Genomic DNA, 22,892 nt, shown 5'->3' with positions numbered 1-22,892 from the left:
AAGAAAGTGGGGGGTCTCTCGTGCTTCAGATTCCAGTCTAATAGAAGAACAGTGGCCTCTCACTCAGATGTGTCCAGATTTTTGAAGGGAGCATTACGTCTTCGTCCTCACAGTACATCAAAATTTTTCAATGTGGAGTCAAGGATAGGGGGAACCACTACAATTGTAAAAAGACCATGGAGTATCTTTTCAGATCTCCATGACTTAGTGCAGGGTGTGCTCAGATAGGTGGCCTGTTCGTTCTACCAAATTATAAGGTTAAATACTTAGATGCTTCATGTTTATTTCATGTTATATGTTATGATATGAGCAGAACAGACTTGTTTCTCAGGGAGAGTCCTCATAACCCTCCCTGTTATGTTTTCTCCTCTAGGGCTAACCATCTAGAGGAAAAGCCCATAGTCTGCTATTGAGACAGACATGGGAGAAGCCACTGCTTGCCCTTAATCGGTAGCATGGAATGTTGCTACTATTTGGATTTTTGCCAGGTACTTGTGACCTGGATTGGCCTCAGTGAAGATGGAATACTGTTCTAGATGGACCATTGGTCTGACCCAGTAAGGCTATTCTTATGTTAAGAACCGAGGTATTACAGGGCAGCCCGACCAGATCTGATCTCACGACCAGAGATACACAACCCAAATGTTCCAGAATGATGTGCCTGTTTACTAGAAAGAAGTTTATCAAGGAACGTACCTAATCTTTCCATACCCTCATACCTTCCCTAAGAGTTGCATTCCTATGCTGCTTTTTTTTTTTTTAATCCAACTGTGGGTTCCACATGAGTTGGGCAGATGGGAAAGCATTTGTGCATGCATGGAAGGGGCCTACCAAAGGTTTCTAGAAGTGTTGGAATGCTGGGCAGCATCCACACCGGGGCTCTGGTGGCGACATCTACGTGTGAGAATACTCACTCTGCTGTCCTTGAACATCTGCTACAGGTGAGTAACTTCTTGTTGTTCCTTGTGTGTGAGTGTCTTGCAGATGAATCAGCAGAAAAATCTAAGCTACTTTTTTTCTTTAAAATTTTGAAAGCAAATTTTCTGAAGGGTTGGATTTCATTACAGATCCTACTATAACTGCAGTAGCCCAGAATCTACATAAAATAAATGTACTACTTAGGTGATTAGCAGACCCAGCTTGTATGAGAATGGAACCTACATTTTCTGTATGGCAGTGTGCAGTTCTTGCGAAGTAATCAGGGAAGCCTCCATACCATTTATTAGTAGTTTTTAAAGTAAACCTCTTGTTTCTACAGTATTAAACTAACCATTCTCTGTTGTATTAGAGACTGAGTGTTCTTAATTTTTTTTTTTTTTTAATATGTTGGTTTTTCTCAATTATAATTGACTTTATAAGCTGTACTTTCCAAGAGCTCAGTTATCCTTATTGTAATATAGTATATAATCTTGTGAAATGATAGTGTCTTAATTTTAACTACAATTTTTTCTTTTTAGGTCTGCATTTTTTTTGTTCTGCTCTGATTTTCGCCCAAAAATCAAAGGCGAGCATCCTGGTTTGACTATTGGCGATGTTGCAAAGAAACTGGGTGAGATGTGGAATAACACAGCTTCAGAGGATAAACTTCCTTATGAAAGGAAGGCCGCCAAACTGAAGGAAAAATATGAAAAGGTAAAAAAAAATAAATAAATAGTCCTGTACAGTGCTGTCATTAAACTCTCACAATGGGGCCAATACAGTAGCAAATATTACATAATGAAGAGGTTCCTCAAAGGTTTTTACTTGGTAAGTTTGTTACTGTTGTATGCCCAGAGACACACTATACTGAAATATTTTCTTAGTGGAAGTACATATGAAGACCCATTTTCTTATTGTCTCAACAGATTAGAAACACTTGTTATATTCTGCTACCAGAAGGTGAAGACTGAGAATTAATTGTGATGTCGCACCATAAGATCTCTATGCAGCCACCCCCCCTCCCTGACATTGTGCAGCCCAGAGTGGTCTCGTAGGAATCAACTGTTGAGGTTTAAAAAAGTATTAAATAGAATTCCTGTGCAAACAGCATACGATTCCTTATGATGGGATGTAGAATTGTAGAAGGCATCAATCATTTCTCTCAGCTCGCCTCCTTGGCAGTGCCCTCTCGCTTCAGTCTTATACAAATTGGGGTTGTTTTTAAAAGCTGTTTTTACAGGTTTCTATTCCTTCCTTTAGGTGTGTTGGAACGGTTTTTTGGCGCCAAAATGATGCGTGGTAACATAAGAATTGACACTGCTGGGTCAGACCAGTGGTCCATCGTGCCCAGCAGATTGCTCATGCGGCGGCTCTTTGGTCAAAGACCAGCGCCCTAACTGAAACTAGCCCTACCTGCGTACGTTCCGGTTCAGCAGGAACTTGTCTAACTTTGTCTTGAATCCCTGGAGGGTGTTTTCCCCTATGACAGACTCCGGGAGAGCGTTCCAATTTTCCACCACTCTCTGGATGAAGAACTTCCTTACGTTCGTATGGAATCTATCCCCTTTCAATTTTAGAGAGTGTTCTCTTGTTCTCCCTAACTTGGAGAGGGTGAACAACCTGTCCTTATCTACTAAGTCTATTCCCTTCAGTACCTTGAATGTTTTGATCATGTCCCCTCTCAATCTCCTCTGTTTGAGGGAGAAGAGACCCAGTTTCTCTAATCTTTTGCTGTACGGCAACTCCTCCAGCCTCTTAACCATCTTAGTAGCTCTTCTCTGGACCCTTTCGAGTCGTACTGTGTCCTTCTTCATGTACGGCAACCAGTGCTGGACGCAATACTCTTGGTGAGGGTGCATCATGGCCTGGTACAGCGGCATGATAACCTTCTCCGATCTGTTCGTGATCCCCTTCTTTATCATTCCTAGCATTCTGTTTGCCCTTTTCGCCACCAACACACATTGCCTGTGGGGTCTGCTCAGTTTGTTAGTTAAAGTTGTACTTGTTAAAAATTAAAAAATAAATAACCCGAGGCAGTGCCGGTCTGAAGGGAAGCTTTTAATTAACTTTAATTGAAGTTAATTGCTAACTGGCGGTTTTGCTTTTTCCTTTGTAGCGGTTTGCAATGAGCACTTTAAAGGGAAAAAGATGCTCATTGTGTGCCCAATAAGCGGTGAGCGCAGCCGGAGTGTCCACAAAGTGCTCTGGCCGCTCCGAAGGGGAATCCTTTTTGGCTTCGGGGTGCTGGTGAGAGGAGGGTTTCCCTTTGTGCAAGCACCGCAGGCAGTTGGGAAACCCAGGCTTCTACCGCTTACAATAAGGCTGTAGTGAATTTATGAGACTGAATGTGAGAAATGGCTAAAGAAATTGAGAGATTTAGACATAGTCTTAATACTTTTATGAGATATTTGGTGAAGTTACTTCCTGATTTTGAGGGGTGGGATCGAGATCAGCAAAGCCTATATCAAGAGGGAAGGCCCCCATGGCATCTGGCTTTATTGCCAGCTGGTTTAGCAGGACCAGGATAGAACCAAAGGCAGGGCTGCTCAGAATATGGATGCGCCACTGATTCCTCATTCCCCCCTCCTCCCAGCAGCTGGCAAACAGAATGGCAGAATCGGTTGCCTGACCCGCGACTCTGTTGGAAGAAGCAAAGGGTAAAAGGTGATTGGGAGAGATCTTGGATGTAGGTGGAGAGAGAGAGAGATGAGGTGTTAGAGGAAAGAGGGGAAAGGATATGCTGGATGGGAGGGGGCAGGATAAACTGGTTAGAAGAGTGAAAATAAAGGGGGAAAGAAACATAGAAACATGACTGCAGATAAAGACCAAATGGCCCATCTAGTCTGCCCATCCACAGTAAGGGGGAGAGAGGGAAGAGATAGCAAAAAAAAAACCCACTGGAGAAATAGAAGCATATAGAGATGCAGAAATATAAATGGAGGAAAAATTAAAGTTAAATTAATTTAAATAAAGCACTTATCTGCTCTATGAGAAGCTTTGAACATGAGATAAGTGCTTCATTTAAATTAATTTATAAAGATATATAACTAAAAAAGAAAAATAGATATGGTGGAAAATGGAGGGTTGACCGATGAGGAGGTTAGCTACATGAATTCCTGAAATGAAATATGTCTGTTCAGGTGTAGCCACTGAGGTCTATATAAATGCCTATACAAGATTTATGCTAAAGGTTTTGCAAAAATCGTGGATACAAATGTGAAGATCTGTGAGAAAATAGAAGATCGGTATAAGATTGAATTAATATCTAAAGTGAAGTTTGAATAAATGGATTGAAAACTGTGATATATGCATCACAGATATTTGTATTATGTTTAGTGACTTATGATATAGCTGATGGAGAGGGAGGGTGAACAAGTCTTTATCACAGGACAAGCAAGCAGCTATTTTCAACCTGTGGGTGACATCATCCACAGAGTCCCGATGTGGGCAGCTTTGCAAGCTGATTTGCTTGCAGAACTTAGAAAGTTTGCAACTGCCGCACCGCGCATGCATTCCCGCCCATGCGAGGGCGCGCATCTCCTCAGTTTTCTGCGGAGCTGAGAAGTTGTGTATTCAATGCTCTGTGCTAGACTCAGTTCTACTTCGTGCCTTCTCTCACCGCAGCTCGTGTGTTTTTTGTTTTAATAACAGAGTTGCTATGTTTCTTGCGCGTTTTTCTTTATTTTTAAAAAAGAAAAAAAACCTCACTGGGTTTTGATTTTGCTGAGGCCATCTTTCTGTCTGTCCAGGCTGCTCACAGGCTTCAAAAAGTGTAGCCGTTGCCAGCGCGCAATCTCTCTCACTGACCCACATAGGTTGTGTATTCAGTGTCTCGGACCTGACCATCGTCTGGAGTCGTGTGCTCGCTGTGCTATCCTTCCACCTCAAGCCCGCAAGTGTCATCGAGTTCAGGTGGAGAAGTTTTTTGGCGGTATGGATCCCCTTCCCCTGGTCTCAACCTCGCATCCGGTCAAGCCTCTCACGGGGGTTCTGCCTCGGCTTCGCCTTTGATAAAGCCTGCCTCGTTCAGGGCTTCCTCATCCTCGAGCAGATCTGCTAAGTCTTCTTCTGACGAGATGCTTGCCTCACTGCCTCCCTCGGGTCAGGTGCCAGCAGTAGTTATCAAGCTGCCGAAGAAGCATGTCTCCAAGTCAAAAAGTCATTCTTCCTCGGAGATTGCTCCTCCACCAAAAGTTCCGGACCCTCCAGTCTCTGAGGCTATGATTCAGACTATTTTGGATCGTCAGTTGGGCAATATCTTTGCCAAACTTCCTGCAGCCTCGACTCTGCTTCCTGCAGTCCAGCCTGAGCACTCAGCAGTTCCACCTGGTGTCGAGTCCTTGGCTGGGCCTCGAGCTGAATCCACTCACTCTGTATAAGGAGTCGAGTCCTTGGGAGTGCATCGAGAGGATTCCGCACTCTGTATGCAAGGAGTTGATTCTTTGCAAGTGTCTCGTCTGGAGCATGAGCACGCTAATCAAGAAGCCGAGTCCTTGTCAGTGCCTCGAGATACATCGACACCAGGACTTTAATCTCGTGTGGTGTCTCGATCTCCAGCCCTCGTTCTTCGCATAAAGCTTCGCCCTTCCCGAGGCATAGGGCAAAGACTCCTCGACAGCGAGACTTGCCTGGTTCGAGTCATCCATCGAGGCACTGATCCTCTTCTCGAGACATGCCTCGTCTCTCTATACCTCGAGGATATTTGAGGCTTTCTACTCCGAAGTCGAGGATGCCTCCTCCATCAAGGGATTCTTTTCCCAGTGAGTCGTCTATCCCTGCTTATTCAGGCCTCGGGTATGAGTACTCCAGGGAAGCCTCGCCCTCGTTATCTGCTCTTCGAGGTCACCGTCCCCTCAAGGTCAACCTACCATGGAACAGATCTCCTCAACTTTTCTACGTCAGATGAGTAAGGAGCTCAAGATTGCTTTGGGCTCTGATACCAAATACACTACTGAGTATTTAGAGGAGATGGGTATGTCTCAACCTCCTGCGGAGTCTCTCAAAACACCCATTAACAGACTTCTTTCTCAAACTTTCAAGAGGAACCTTAACATAGTAACATAACATAGTAACATAGTAGATGATGGCAGATAAAGACCCGAATGGTCCATCCAGTCTGCTCAACTTGATTTAATTTAAATTTTTAAATTTTTTCTTTTTAGCTATTTCTAGGCAAGAATCCAAAGCTCTACCCGGTACTGTACTTGGGTTCCTACTGCCGAAATCTCCGTTAAAACCTACTCCAGCCCAACCTTGAAACACCTTATTCCATTCCTGCTGTTCCCATCAAGCTGGAATCCTGTTATAGAATGATCCATTGCAAGGGCTTGGAGAAGTCTCAATTATCACATTAGTCCCTCCTCGTGGAGTCCTCTTTGAAATAGAACAACGCTTCCAAGGTTTATGCCACTGTCCCGCCTGGAAGAGAAGGGAGGACCATGGACAAGTTTGGGTTCTGTTTGTATCAGAATTCTCTGATGGCAACCAGGGTTTTGAATTACAACTTTATATTCATCTCTTACTTCAAGCATTTAGTTGACATACTGCATGCATATTTCAAGTATGATCCTCAACACCGTCTTACAGCTTTTCAGAATACCATTACTACTCTGAACCAAATCCGCATGCATCTCCTTCAATTTTCCTATGATGCATTTGAGCTTTTTTCGAGAGTCACCGCCTTCTCAGTGGCCATGTGCCGGCTTGCCTGGCTTCGCACTGTTGACATGGACCCTAATCTACAAGATCGCCTGGCTAACATTCCTTGTCAGGGCACTGACTTGTTTGATGACTTTATCGAGAAAGCTACTAAGAAGTTGTCTGAACATGAGAAATCCTTTTCTTCCATCATTCATCCTAAGCCTAAGCCTTCCACTCTAAGGGTGTCAGGCCTCTACCATCTTACCAGCGGTGTTTCCCACAGAGGGCAGCTTCTTATACCAGGACACCTCTTAAGAAACCTCAACAGTAGCAGAGGCAGCAGAAACCTCAGGCTTCTGCTGTGCCTAAGACTTCTCAACCTTTTTGACCAGCTACTAAAGAGCATAACCTCCATCGTTCTGCCTCTGTCCTCTCCCCTTCCCATTGGAGGTCATCTCCCTCATTTTTATCAATGATGGAAGATTACATCAGACATCTGGGTGCTGTCCATCATCAGGGAAGGATACTCTCTTCGTTTCATCCAGGTTCCTCCAGATCTGCCTCCAAGAGAGTATCCTTCCAATCCATCCCAGACTGCCCTTCTTCTTCAGGAAGCTCAAGCTCTGCTTCATCTCCGTGCCATTGAGGAGGTTCCGCTGGAACAGCAGAGCCGGGGGTTTTACGCCCATTACTTCCTAGTTCCGAAGAAGACGGGTGATCTGCGACCCATTTTGGATCTCGGAGCCCTCAACAAATTTATTGTCGGGGAGAAATTTTGCATGCTGTCTCTAGCATCATTATAAATCCCCTTCTGGATCAGAATGATTGGTTATGTTCTCTAGATCTCAAAGAGGCTTACACTCACGTTCATCCAGCCTCTCGACCATTCATCAGATTTCGGGTGGGGAATCTGCATTTTCAGTACAGAGTGTTACCTTTCGGCCTGGCTTCATCTCCAAGAGTGTTCAAGTGCCTACTGGTAGTGGCAGTAGCGCTGCAGAACCATGGCCTCCAAGTGTTCCCGTACCTGCACGACTGGCTCATCTAGGATTCATCCTCTCAAGGGGTTATTGCAGTGACCCAACGGACTACGTGGTTCTTATAGAGTTTGGGGTTCAAAATCAACTTTCCCAAGTCCCAGCTACAACCCTTTCAAACTCTATAGTTCATTGGAGCCGTCTTGGACACTGTACAACTCAGAGCATTCCTTCTTCAACAACTTTAGGATGCTCTCATTCATCTCTGCCATAAAGTATCTTCCTTGACTACAGTCTCGGCAAGACACATGATGGTTCTCCTCGGTCACAAGGCTTCCACAGATCACGCGACTCCTTTTGCCAGACTTCACCTCAGAATCCCTCAATGGACCCTGGCATCTCAGTGGGCACAGACTTGCGACCCACTCTCAACACATCCAAGTGACGCCTCTCTTGAGACAGTCTCTCCACTGGTGGATGCTCTCTTCCAATCTCTCCAGGGGTTTACTGTTTCAAAACGCCCCCTCATCAAAAGGTCCTCATGACAGAATCCTCGACCTACGTTTGGGACTCATCTCGACAGTCTCCTTACTCGAGGCCATTGGTCCAGCACAAATCGTCAGTGTCACATCAATCTGTTGGAACTCGGCAATTTTCAATGCTCTCAAAGCTTTTCAGCATCTTCTTCACGACCAAGTAGTCCTCATTTGGACAGACAACCAAGTAGCCATGTACTACGTCAACAAGCAGAGAGGAACAGGATCTCTCGCGCTTTATCAGGAAGCTCAACAGGTGTGGACCTGGGCAATCCATCACAACACTTTCCTCAAAGCAGTTTATATTCAAGGAAAGAAAAACTGTCTGGCGGACAAATTGAGTCGTCTTCAGCAACCTCACGATTGGACATTCAATTCCTCACCGCTCTGTCACATTTTTTTCTCAGTGGGGAACTCCTGAGATAGATCTCTTTGTCTCCCCACAACCACAAACTGCCTTAATTCTGCTCCAGGATATACACATCTCATCGCCTCGAGGCAGATGCTTTCCTTATGGAATGGATGAATCAGTTTCTCTATACCCTCCATTTCCTCTGATTTTCAAGACTCTCTTGTCAAACTCAAACAGGAGCATGCCACCATGATTATAATAGCTCCTCGGTGGCCCAGGCAACCTTGGTACTCCCTTCTACTTCAACTCAGCAGCAGGGAGCCTCTGCTTCTACCAGTATTTCCCTCTCTACTTACAGTCAGGGCTCTCTACTTCATCCCAACCTGCAGTCTCTACACTTGACAGCTTGGTACCTCTTGACTTAACTGCCCCTCTACAGTTTTCTCAATCTGTACAATTTTATTGAATCTAATAAGTTGGAAGGAGGTTGGGTCAAGCATTGCTTTTTTTCACCAGCTACAGGGAAAAAAGCAGGTGTTGCTATTCTAGTGAATAAAAAATGTTCTGCTTCATTCAAATTAAAAGCATCAGATATTCATGGAAGATGGGTAATTGTGGAAATGAGCATGGGAAATACTACCATGACGTTGTTTAATATATACGCCCCTAATTCGAACCAAAATGAATTTTTTAAGACTCTTCAACAACTGATTTTGCCACTGGCTACTTCAAATCTAATAGTAGCTGGGGATTTTAATGCTGTTATGGATCCTCTACTGGATAAAAACCCAAGTAGATTTATGAAATCTATGGGATTAGATAATTTGGTACAATCTTGCGATTTGACAGATATTTCCCGTCCATCATTTTGATGGACGGGAATTTTCTTTTTGTTCTCATGTTCATAACTCTTTCTCAAGAATAGATTATATTTTTATTTCAAATAATTTGGCACATCAGGTGACACAAGCTGCCATTGATCCAATCATTTTATCTGATCATGGTGGGGTATGGATTGAAATTAAGTTCACAAATCAAAATACTAATAGACCAATTTGGAAGATTGATAATACATTGCTTGCTGATCCAATATTTTGTGAGAATCTTCAAACAAAAATGAAGGATTATTTTCATTTGATAAAGATGAGATCTCTAGGGAAATATTATGGGATGCTTTTAAGGCATCAATGAGAGGACAAATAATTTCTTATTCGGCTTATCTTAAAAAACAGATTAAAAAACAATTTTTAAATTTAGAAAAAGAGATTAAAATTTTAGAATCAAAACTTATAGAAAAATGGGAATATTCTATTCAACAAGAATTGTTAAAACTGAAGGGTAAGTATAATGAGATTTCATCTAAATTGATTAGGAAAGATATATTTTCTCAACAAGCTTTGTATTATGGTAACTCAAATAAAGCGGGAAGAATATTAGCAAATTATCTTAAAGCGAAGAAAAGAAAATCAAAATTAATTGCCATTAAAGATGAAAATGGTGAAATATATACACAAATTGAGCCTATTTTAAAACAGTTCCTAACGTTTTATAGATCTCTTTATTCTTCCGAGACTTATTTAGATAAAGAAAAAGATGGTTTAGAATTTTTGAAAATGTTAGAGGGTCCAAAAATTCCTGAACATGTAAAACGAAGTTTGGAAGAGCCAATATCACTAAAAGAATTAGAAACAGCTTTGAAGTCCCTTAGAGTTGGATCCGCTCCTGGTGGTGATGAATATACAGTGGAGTTTTATAAAACATTTCAAAATTATCTATTGCCTTATTTATTAAATCTTTATCAATACCAACTTAATAAAGGTTCTATTAATGGCACTATAGCAGAATCATTAACTATTGTTTTGCCAAAACCAAATAAAGATCCCACTTTGGTTTCAAACTATAGGCCAATATCTTTAATAAATGTAGATGGTAAATTATTAGCAAAAATATTAGCGTTAAGATTGGCTAAAGCTCTCCCTCATATTATAGGTATGCATCAAACAGGATTCGTTGCTCAAAGACATTCATCTCATAATACCAGATTAGCATTCCACATGTTATATTTAACAAAGAAAATGAATGAGCCTACTTTTGCTGTTTCTCTAGATGCAGAAAAGGCTTTTGATAGAGTAGAATGGACCTTTATGTATCAGACATTGGAATGGTTTGGTATAGGTCCTGGATTCATACAAATAATACAAATATTGTATAGCTCCCCTTCTGCTAGATTATATATTAATAATACTTTTTCAGAAAAATTTAATTTACAGAGGGGAGTTAGACAAGGTTGTCCCTTGTCTCCTTTATTGTTTGATATTGTTTTAGAACCCTTAATATTAGCTATCCCAACAAGTAAAGGAAATACAAAGTATACCACACTCAGATAGAGAATATAAGGTATCTGCTTATGCAGATGATTTACTATTGTATTTGAGGAATCCAGAATCTACCATTCCATATTTACTTGAGTTGATTGAGAAATTTGGAAAGTTTTCAGGATATAAGATAAATTGGAATAAATCAGAAGTTCTTCCATTAAATGTACACTGTACAAAAGGTTTATTTGATACATTCTCTTGTTTGGAAGGAGGAGGCTATTAAATATCTGGGAATTTGGATTACAAAAACAGTGGATAAAACAATGAAAAGTAATGAAAAATGCATATTACAAAAGGTGACAGAAATGTGTGAGCAATGGAATCCTTTGCATTTATCTTGGTGGGGAAGAGTACAAACTGTTAAAATGATGATTTTGCCTGTAGTTTGTTACCAAATGGGGATGATACCAGTTTTCTTTCAAGAATCTTTTTATAAAAAATTAAATAGGATTTTGACAAAATTTATTTGGCTTGGTAAAAACCCCAGAATTGCTTTAGTGTCGTTGCAAAGGCCAATTGTGGAGGGCGGGGTAAATTTTCCCAATTTTTATAGGTACCATCAAGCCTATATTTTACGTCAAGATATGTATTGGATCCTCCCAGAGCCTACTGATTATATTCCAGACTGGTTCTGGTTAGAATGGAGACTTATGTTTCCCTTGCGTCTCAGTCACGTAGTTAGTATCAAAATGCCAAGGTTATATAAAGAGCATAGAATATTTATGGATACCTGGAAAACTCTAAGATATATAAGTAATCTAACTCCTATTCCAATAAGTAAATCAACAACTCAAACAATTTGGTTAAACCCCAAGATCAAAATTGGCGGTTTTAAAATCATCTGGAAACATTGGATGATAGCAGGTATTCGTATTTTGGATGATGTAATACAAAACGGTAAGTTGCTGGAGTTTTCACAATTGCAACATAAATTTGATATTAATAAGTCACAATATTTTAGATGGTTGCAATTGAAGCAATCCATTCAGGTAGGGTTCCCTGAATGGAAAAATCTTACCAACTATCATAGTTTGGAATTCTTATGTTTCCAGATGGATTCAACAGATCATAAAGCCGCACAGTGGTATAAATTAATATCTGGATTTGTAAATAAAAAAAACAAAAAATGGTCTTAGAGACATTTGGAGCATTGAGATAAAGCACCAAATTACTGCATCTCAATGGCCACGACTTTGGTCTTGGAGGTTAAAATGTACGATGTCAGCATCTATGAGACAAACTTGGTTTTTTCTTTTACATAGAGCATTTTGGACCCCTGTTCGTTTACAAAAGATAGATAGTTCTAAGTCTAATAGATGCTGGCACTGTCATGTTGAAGTCGGGACATTAGATCACCTTTTATTCTATTGTCCATTCATCTTATCATTCTGGAAATCAATTTGGCCTCAAATCAATAGGATGTTGGAAAATCCGGTAGCCTTGACATGTGATACTATTTTATTTGGCACAACTACGAGAGCAAGAAGTCAAATTTCAGCAAACAACAACAAACTTCTGTTTATTTTAACTGGAATAGCAATGCAGCAAATAACATACAATTGGAAAAAACATGATATGTTAAACTACAATTTTTGGTGGAATTCTGTATGCCATATATACAAAATGGAACTCACCATTGCAACACAAAAAGGCTATGTGAGTAAATTTCAAAAAGTCTGGGGACCGTTAACAGATTTCTGTAATGAATGATTAACTTTTCCCATGATAAGATTTTTGATTAGAGGGAAATGGGGTGGGATTTTATTTCTGATTATTACACTATATCAATATTAGAATGAATTTACAATAAAGTGGATTATATGTATTACTGATTGGGAGGGAGGGAGGGGTGAGGGATTATTATATTCAATAAGAATTATTATATTCAATAAGAATTATATAAATTTAGATTTCTTGTATAATATTATAACTTTATATAATATTAATTTTTTAAAGAAATGTTAAATTTGATGTTAATATGTGAGTTAATCAAGTGTGTATATTCAAGTTTCTAATGAGTTTATTTGAAACACTTGTTGTAACATAAGAAAATGAATAAAGATTTATAAACATAAAACATCAATCTGTACAATTTTAGAGCAGTGGTTCTCAACCTTCCTAATGCCTCGACCCTTTACGCGACCCCCAACCATAAAATTATTTTCGTTGTTACTTCATAACTGTAATTTTGCTACTGTTTTGAATCGTAATGTAAATATCTGATATGCAGGATGTATTTTCATTGTTACAAATTGAATATTCGAATACGTCTGAATCTCTAAACAAAGTATATATTGTAATTTTTGCTATTTTTTTTTTTAATCTCTAAACAAACTGTATATTGTAATTTCCTCTTTTTTTCTTAGCAAACAGTATATTTTGTCATTTCGATTTCTTAAAGTCTCTGTACTCTGTACTCCTTCTACATATTGTAAATCGCTGAATGTCCAGCTCTCTTGAATGTAAACCGCCTAGAAGTCGCAAGATTGTGGCGGTATAGAAGAATAAAGTTGTTATTATTATAATTAAAGCATAGTGATTAATCACAAAAACAATATGTAATAGAAACATAAAACATAGAGTTTGACAGCAGAAAAGGGCCGGTGGCCCAACAAGTCTGCCCACACAGTAACCCTCCCTACCAAAAGTATACTCAAGACGAACCCTCCCTCCCTGAGGTATCCATCTTTTAAGTAAAACCCTGCGGTACCCCCACCTATTGGTCCCATCGACGCTTGAAGTCAAGCACGCTTCTGGCCTCGACCACCTGGCGAGGAAGACCATTCCATCGGTCGATCACCTGTTCAGTGAAGAAGTATTTCCTGGTGTCGCCATGAAATCTTCTCCCTTTAGGTTTTAACGGATGCCCTCGTGTCGCTGTGGGACCCTTCAGAAAAAAGATTTCTTCCTCCACTTCAATGCGACCCGTGATGTATTTGAATGTTTCTATCATGTCCCCCCCTTTCTCTGCGCTCCTCGAGAGAATATAAGTGCAGTCTGGTTAGACGTTCTTCGTATGGGATGTCTTTAAGTCCTGAGACCATCCTAGTGGCCATTCTTTGGATCGACTCCATTCTCTTCACATCCTTTTGGAAATGTGGCCTCCAAAATTGGACACAGTACTCCAGGTGAGGTCTCACCAGGGATCTGTATAATGGTAGTATGACTTCAGGCTTTCGGCTGATGAAGCTCCTTCTGATGCAACCCAGCATTTGTCTAGCCTTTGCTGAAGCTTTCTCCACCTGATTGGCAGCTTTCATGTCTTCTCAGTTGAGAACTCCCAAGTCCCTTTCTTCAGTAGTTCTTGTTAAGTTTTCACCGATTAGAGTGTATGTTCTGCATGGATTTCCGCTCCCGAGGTGCATTACTTTGCATATTTTGGCATTAAAGTTTAGTTGCCAAGTGAAGTAGGCACTGCTCCATAGCACTTGGCCTGGTTGCGCTGTCGGATTCTTTTGTCCTGCCCACGATGTTGCATAGTTTAGCGTCATAGGCAAATAATGTGATTTTGCCTCGAAGTCCCTGAGTCAGCTCCCCTATAAAGATATTAAATAGCATCGGACCCAAGACCGAGCCCTGTGGCTCTCCATTGGTCACTTTCGACATTTTCGAGGGAATACCGTTTACCATTACTCTTTGAAGTCTGCCGCTAAGCCAGTCTTGTACCCAAGCTGTTAGTGTGCCTCCTAGTCCTAGTGAGTTCATCTTGTTTAATAACCTACCTATTGTGAAATATTTATTTCTAATTACAAATAAATGTATGTGGGCGGATAGACGACCGGTGTCTCGGTTCCTAAGACAAGTATTCTTCAACCTTTTGACACCTATGGACCAGCGGAAATAAAATAATAATTTTGTGGACCTGCACCAGTCCGCGGACTGGCAGTTGAAGAACACTGGGCTAAATCGTGCCCACATAATAGTACTAATTGTAACACCATTTTTCCCATTAATTTTTTATATATACACAAAATATAATTGTATTAACAACACATAATGGTTAACCACAAAATTAAAATATACAAAGCATACTATGCTTTTTATCATTCATTCATTCCTACGAGAAAACAGATAACCCCATGCAAATGAGATAACCCCATTCAAATGCAGGACCAAAAACTAAAAGTACTAATATTTACAAACAAACCCTAAGATGTAAGATTCTGCAAGCAGTACAACCCCAAAGAAAAAGAAACAAATACATTTCTTCCTGAACAGACAAATCAATCACTAAATAAAAGCATTTTCCCCTACCATTGTTGTCTCTTTCCCTCCATGTGCCTTGCCTTCTGGCCTGCCCCCTGGTGTTATCTTTGGGCTGGTCCACTGTGCAATCAATGCAGCGTTTTCGGGCCGGTTCCCTGAGTGCTGCATTGCACAAAGCTGTGGACAGTGGCTCCTTGCGCACGTCCCGTGCCTCATCTGGAAGCCTTCCCTCTGACGTTGCAACATCAGAGAGAAGGCTTCCGGTTCAGCCTTTTCCTCACGGCTTTGTACACTGCAGCACTCGGAGCTGGCCCCTGCATTGATTGCACCATGGACCGGCGACTGAAGAACGCTGTCTTGGGCCTGATGGACATGCCGGCCTTGCGGACCGGCATCGGTCCATGGACCGGCGGTTGAAGAACACTGCTTAAGACCATCCGAAATATGTGTTTTCTGATGGTCTTAGGCGACCCCTGTGAAAGGGTCGTTTGACCCCCCCAGAGGGGTCATGACCCACAGGTTGAAAACCGCTGTTTTAGAGGCTTCCAGGAAGCCTACTACTGGACAATGCTGCAATCAGAAATGGACCAGATTTTCTGCTTGGTGCACCATTTATCACAAGGAGCCTCAATCTACCTCCTTGTCTTCCGTTCTGGATTACCTGTTTAATTTATCTTAATCAGGCCTCAAATCCACATCCATTTGAGTCCATCTCAGTGCAATTGCTGCTTTTCATCAGCCTGTTGAAGGGAAACTCCTTTTGGCTCATCCTGTGGTTTCCAGATTTATGAAAGGACTTTTCAATGTCAAACCACCTCTCAAACCTCCTCCAGTGGTTTGGGATCTCAATGTTGTTCTTGCTCAATTGATGAAGCCTCCTTTTGAACCTACCTCGCTAGAAGGCTCTTGCGGCTGCCAACGCTGGAGGGAGCTTTGTTGTTAAGGCCTGGCTTCTTCAGGCAGCAGCAGCATTTAAAATCTGGCATACCTTCTTCCTTACCTCCATGCCCTACCATTCTCTCCCCCTCTGCTCCCTTTCCTCCTTGAACTTCATCGAGCAGCAGCAGCAGCATTCACAATTAATTGCTGTTGCCGGCTTCAGGCCTTCCTCTCTGGTGGGCCCTGCCTACTTCCTGTTTTCATGAAGACAGGACCCGCCAGAGAGAAAGACCTGAAGCCGGCAACAGCAATTAATTGTGAATGCTGCTGCTCGATGAAGTTCAAGGAGGAAAGGGAGCAGAGGGGGAGAGAATGGTAGGGCATGGAGGTAAGGAGGAAGGTATGCCAGACCAAGGGAAAAGGAAGGGGGAAAGGAAGGAGTATATGCCATATGGAACAGAGAGAGAGAGAGGGCGGACACTGGATGGAAAGAGAAGAGAGGGCAGTGAATGGAAGGGGCAGGACAGAGGGTGAACAGTAGATAAAAGGGGTAGAGAGAGGGAGACAGACACTGAATGGAAGTTAGGGGAGAGGAGGGACAGCTGCTGAATGGAAGTCTGAGGGACAGGGGGAGCAGATGTTGGAAAGAAGTGGGGAGGAGAAAGAAAAAAGGGCACATGTGAAGGAAGAGGATAGAGTTAGAAATAAAGATAGACAGACGGGGCCAGGGAGAAACACAGACAGAAACAATGACAGACAACGTCCAAGGAGAGAGAGACAAATAAAAAAAAAACCAGACAGATCTACTCTAGCACCCGTTAATGTAACGGGCTAACACACACAGAAAAAAATCAAACACACATACAGCGGTGTCAGGTCAAAAGCGCACCGGGACAAAGGCGAGCCCAGACAATTGAGCACAGCGCGGAGGCGCACGCCGCTCAAAATTACTGTTTTTAGGCCTCCGACGTGGGGGGCATTGGGGGGAAACCCCCCCACTTTACATAATAGACATCGCGCCACGTTGTGGGGGGCTTGGTGGGTTGTAACCCCCCACATTTTACTGAAAACTTCACTTTTTCCCTGTTTTTAGGGAAAAAGTTAAGTTTACCGTAAAATGTGGAGGGTTACAACCCCCCATAACGCCGGCGCAATGTCTATTAAGTAAAGCGGGGGGGGGGGTCCCCAATAAAAACCCCCGTCGGTTTTTGTTGGGGAAAACTGTAATTTTCTTTGGTGCGCGCCTCTGTCTTGCGCTCAGTTGTCGGCGCGCGCCTTTGTCTTTCGCGCCGTTGTCTATGAACCCATACAGCAGGCAGAGACAAACACCAACACAGACAGAGAAACCACAGGGAAGTGGGGGGGGAGGAAAATGCACAGGGAAGTGCGGTGGGAGGGAATGCTGATGTAGCTACTGCACAGGGAAGTGGAGGGGGGAGAGAAATGCTGCTGCATAGGGGGAGGGGAGAGAGACAGATAGATAGAAAGACAGATAGTGGGAGGGAGGGCGACAGAAAGAGACAGGGGCAGGGAGAGAGACAGAAAGAAAAAGACAGCGGCAGAGAGAGACAGAAATAAAGAAAGACAGACAAACATATATTCTAGCACCCGTTAATGTAACGGGCTTAAAGACTAGTAGCCAGATAAACTGATTTTAAGGGGAGAAATTTAAGACACTGAATTTCATTTGCTTTATGCTAAGGTCAGTCATAGATAAGAAAAAATGTGCAAAGTGTTCAGGCTGCTTTAAAATTTTGGTTTGTGCAGCACAGTTCAGAATGAAAGGACTTTTAGCTTAGTAGCTCGTACACAGTTAAAAGATGAAAAAATCTATTTGTGTGTATGACAGCGTTGATGACAGTGTAGTGAGTAGACTCAAGCCCTGAAATGTGATTCTCTTCAGAATGGACCGAGGACATGCCCCAAAAAGCTGCTGTAGAAAATATGTCACATTTGGGGTACTTTTCTCCAAAGCTATTATAGGGAAAGTAGAATCAAAAAGTTCCAAAGTAGACAATTTCTCATGTTTTATGTTTCAGGGCCTAAAAGTAATCTCAGTGTAACATATAACCATTTGGCATTTTAAAAAAATTCAATTACTTTCCCATCTTGGTCCTTGAACTGTGAGGAACATAGTGCTCAACTGTAGTTTGGCACTTTCCCCTGTAGAAACGGGTGAAATTTGATTAATTGGTATGAGGAAGACTATTTCTTATGTCCAGTAAGATTGGGAGGTTTACAGAATGAATCATTGATAAGTGCTAGGTGTCTGCTTTTCCCATATACTTTTCATAAATTATTTTAGAACCCATTCTGGGCTCCTGGGGAAGACAGGCTATAAAAATGAATGAATAAATAAATAAAATCATACTACATTTTAAAATGGAATTTATATTTACTAGTGTATGTGTATTATGGTAGGATATAAAACCTGTCAGTTCAGTTGTTTAAATAACAATCCAACAAGTAAAGCTAGAGACTCTTGTTTGAATTCTTTAGTCTCCTTTCCAAAGTTGTTGGTTTGTGCACTTCAGTAGATAGAACCTAAAACTGATACAGATTTGATTCAGAAGATGGCAGTATGTCCCCTATAATCCATATTGCTGGGTTGTTGTTTTTTTCTGATAATGCTATGCATTTATGATCATGCCAAAGTTGATCTGATTTATTAGAATTTTAACTTGGTAAGGTACAAACTTACAAATAAACCATTACTATAGTGTGCTCCTGCACTACTTTGTTTATATATGTTTCATAATGTGAAAATGCGTGGAGGGGCATAATCGAAAGGGACGTCTAAGTCCTTTTACGTTCATCTCGCAAGTCGTCCAAAGTTAAAAAGAGCCTAAGACACATTTTCGAAAGAGACGTCCAACTTTTTTTTTACTTTCGAAAATCGTCTAATTATACGTCTTGCTGATCTGATCGTCCAAGCCGCTAAATCGTTTATCTTTATACCACATTTCCGTCCAAGTCCAAATCACTAGAACAAGCCCTGTTGGACGTGGGAGGGGTCTGCAAAGTGATGGAATGAACACCCAGACATGCCACCTAAATAGTGGGGTACCTTACAGGGCACTGCTGTGAACTTCACAAAAAGGGTGCCATGGCTTCTCCTCACTACAGCTCCCTTAAAGGTCACGGTGAGCCCCCCAAACCACCTCTAGAAGCCCCTAGACCCCTTATCTATCACCCTAATAGCCCTTATGCTGCAGGAGCCACTTATATGCCAGTACAAAAGGGTTTTGGGGGTGTATAGGGCAGTGCACATGTTTCAGTATCAATGCAGTGATTACAGGGGCTTATAGGCATTGGTCCTCCTCTCTATGGGTCCCTAACCCACCCCCAAGACAGCTTAAGCTGCCTCTGTGCTGGACGACTAGGCTTTCCTATGCACGGCTGCCAAGTGATGATGGTCTGGAGGCTGAAATTTAAAGTTGTGAATAAAATTTTTGTGTGGTTGATGATCACTGGGATAGTGTGTGGGGGTCTGTGTTATGTGTTTTCAGTGCTTATCTGGTGAGTTTAGGTGGGTTTTTGTGACTTAGACCATGTTTTACTTTCGGTTATACATGCTATACGACTAAGTCTAAGCCGGCCCACGTCCCACCCAACTTCCACCCTTGACACGCCTCCCAAAACGCCCTGTTTAGCTTTGGACGTTGAGCGGCACTATGAAGGCCTAGGTCATTTAGAAATACATGCAAAACCCAGTTTTATTTTCGGTGCTTGGACGTTTTTGAGAAATGTTCGTCCAAGTGCTGATTTAGGCCGGATTTTGGACGTTTTTCTCTTTCGATAGCACTTAACTTTTACATAATTTCTTTAAACTTAAGTATTTATAGGTAAAGTCTTGCTTAAAAATCTCAGTGGATGCCTGTTGTAAATCTTTTGGATTATTTGAGCACATCTTTAATTATCTTTCTCTGAATTTCTAGGATATTGCTGCATATCGAGGAAAAGGGAAACCGGATGCAGTCAAAAAAGTTGTTGCCAAGCCTGAAAAGAGCAAGAAGAAAGAGGAGGAGGAAGAGGAAGATGATGAGGAGGAAGATGATGATGATGAAGAGGAGGAGGAAGAGGAAGATGAGGAGGATGACGAATAAGTCTCTACCAGAGCATTTTTTCTTGTCTATAAAGCATTTAACCCCCTGTACACAATTCACTCCTTTTTAAAGAAAAAAAATTAAAACGTAAGGCTGTGTAAGATTTGTTTTTAAACTGTACAGTGTCTGTTTTTTTGTTGGTTTTTTTTTTTTTTGTATAGTTCACACTACCAAATGTGTCTTTAGGTAGCCCTGTTCTTTAGTGGTATTTCAGTAACCACTAAATTTGCCTGGTACAGTAAGGGGGTTGTAAAATGGCATGGAAGTTGAAGCAGGTTCTTGTTGGTGCACAGCACAAAATAGTTACAAAGATATAGTTTGGTTTCCATCTTCAGTTGTATTTGCATCATTTAAAAAATTGTCTAACTGATTACCACTCTGTAATTGCAAAATGCAAGTTGCAGCTGTTCTGTTGACATTCTTGAATGCTTCAAAGTAAATATATTTTCTTTCCTTTTTTTACAATTGTCCTTTTAAAATAGGTATATGTGTGAAATGGAGAGCAGGGGGTGAAGAGTTACTCAGCTTTGCATTATCTGTATGCCATTTAGAATCTCATATTTTACCAGATTTCATGTTTTTATATGGTTAGCAAACAAAATCTATGGTCTACTCCCATGCATAATAAAGCTATGGTAAGAAAAGAGTTGTGCACAGTCATGCTGAAAGTAAATTTTACTTTTGTTATAAGTAGATATTGCAAAAACAATGTCATACGTCAATATCTTACTGAGCTAAAACATATTTTTTAGTACCAACTCATATGTTGTTATTTTGAAATTTTGTTTGAAACTGGAGAGAGCTGATTCCAGTCTTTGTAAGAGTATAGTACAGGGCTGACACGGTGACAAAATTCATCACTGTTCCTGTCCCTGCGGGAAACCATCTCCATGTCATTCTTTAAGGAGAAAGGGAAGAATCAGAGTATGAATGGGCACAACCACTAATCCTCAAGCCTTGCATTGAAGAATGCTGGTGTAGGAGGACTGAGGTTGAGATAGACACCAAAGAATGACACGGGCTTGTTATCTGTGGGGACAAGAACGGTGATGAATTTTTGTTACCATGTCATTGTAATTCCATTCTACTGGATTAGAAAAATATGTAAATTAAATACTTATTCCAAGTGTGTGCAAAAAAAATCTGAATATTATGGTTTAAATCTTACACCTGCAGAGCTGTTTGGGTTTGTTGAGAACTGAGGATGCTTAACCTCACAGAATCAAATTAAAACCTCCTGTAAAGGGTTAATATTGGGGAAAAAATAACACCTGGTGTTGCAACAGGAACTGGACTGCAGCACTGGGGCTTACCATTGCTCTAGATGAGAATATTAAATTATTGCTTTTCTGAAATTTTATGTATTGATTCCCCTGCAGTTTGAAAATTCCAGGTACAATGATACCATCAAAACCTACAATGCTTTGGCATGCAGGTATTCAATCTGAAGTAGACAATCTTGATTTAGGAAAGGATCAGGATAATGCCATGATGGATAGAGTGGCAATAACATGTATATATAGAGAGAAAGAAAGGGATAGCATACCATATAATAGTTGCAAAAAAATTAAAGCAATAAGACATGGAAATGTCTCAGCCACATGTTTGAAGTCAAGTGTGTTAAAAAAAAAAAAAAAGGCAGCACTGGACTCTAAAAATAAAAGATTATCACTATGTAATCTAAAAAAAAAAAAAATTAAAAGAAAGTAGTTCTTTAAAAATGCCCTAATGCACCCTTGTTTGAACATAACAGATGCTCATAATATGGCTGCAAAATGTCACATATTTAAAGCCATTGTGGGGTGTTTTGGTTGGGTTTTTTTTAAAAAAAATGAAACAATTTAGTTTACTGGATTTTGTCCTATTCTGTATTCATAACAAAAACTTAAAAATCAATCCCATTACTTCTGTGTGTGTTTTGAACCTGCTTAAATATTCTTGCACTGAAAAAGCTGTTATGAGTTGTATCCCAAAGGTAGCAGTATACATTTCTCTGAGCTGCTATAAAGATAAGCTGTTGAGGGTATCTTGGAAGAACGACTCCATACAATCTGATCATTGGAATTGCTGTTTTTACTATATGCACTGCAAGAAGTCATGATATATCTATTTTGTTTTTTTTGTTTTTATTTTGTATCAAGGGGTCCAGTTAAATTTACAACTGAAGATGTTATAATTCTAAATTTTAAGTATTCTTGTGTCCAGTTGAAATAAATAATACAATTATGTTGAGATATAGCCAATCTTGGAAGTTGTGTATGTACAAGTATTTTTTTTTTTTTTTAACGTTTTAAAAAAGTTAATGTGGCAGCTTAAGGAATAGCATTAGGTTTAGTATAAGAGCTATCAATTATAAATGTTGTGCAAACCTAGGGAAAATAAGAGTAAGAAACTTTTATAAATTACTTTCAGTTTTGAAATAACATACTGATATCTTATCCAGAACTTTAGTTTCCTCCAGTGCCTGAAAAGGAAATTTAAGCAAGCAAAATCTGTACAAAATGTTCAGTAAAATTTTAGCCCAATCCTTAACTTTAATCTTTGAGTACAAACATCTCTTTGATGTTTGCCAAAGATTTTGCTCCCACAAATTTGTTGCAAAAAAGTTCAGTTTGGTTTTGTGCATTCTTACCAGTCTAAATCTGACTCTTTGGGACCCTAAGCTGTGATAAAATTTGTAGTTACCACAGCTTAACCTTGGATCTACCATGCAGTAGCTGCAAATTTGATGCAGCAACCATTGGGGACATTCCCAGCATTTGCCATATGCTGTGTTTAAATTTTCAGATAGCATACAGTTCTCCAGAGACAGGCAGGGGATATGCAGCCCTACTTGTTGGTGAAGTCTCTGACTGAGCCAATCACGTTGGACTCTCCCCTAGATACAGTAAGCTTTTGAG

At 40.7% G+C, this 22,892-nt stretch overlaps 1 protein-coding gene across 2 annotated transcripts in view; it reads left to right on the top strand.

Annotated features, from left to right (window-relative positions):
- Positions 1–22,224, top strand: part of HMGB1 (high mobility group box 1) — a 40,584-nt gene extending 18,360 nt beyond the window's left edge. For both annotated transcript variants that reach the window (XM_033948157.1, XM_033948159.1), the window contains exons 4-5: positions 1,458–1,632; positions 19,825–22,224. In XM_033948157.1, coding sequence (XP_033804048.1) covers positions 1,458–1,632; positions 19,825–19,992 — 343 coding nt within the window. In that variant the 3' untranslated portion in view covers positions 19,993–22,224. The remainder of the gene's footprint in view (positions 1–1,457; positions 1,633–19,824) is intronic.
- The last annotated feature ends 668 nt before the right edge of the window (positions 22,225–22,892 follow it).

The sequence above is a fragment of the Geotrypetes seraphini genome, chromosome 6 (genome assembly GCF_902459505.1).
Source record: "Geotrypetes seraphini chromosome 6, aGeoSer1.1, whole genome shotgun sequence".
Classification (NCBI taxonomy): domain Eukaryota; kingdom Metazoa; phylum Chordata; class Amphibia; order Gymnophiona; family Dermophiidae; genus Geotrypetes; species Geotrypetes seraphini.
Note: the sequence above shows the minus strand (reverse complement) of the source record. Positions and strands in the feature narration are given on the sequence as shown.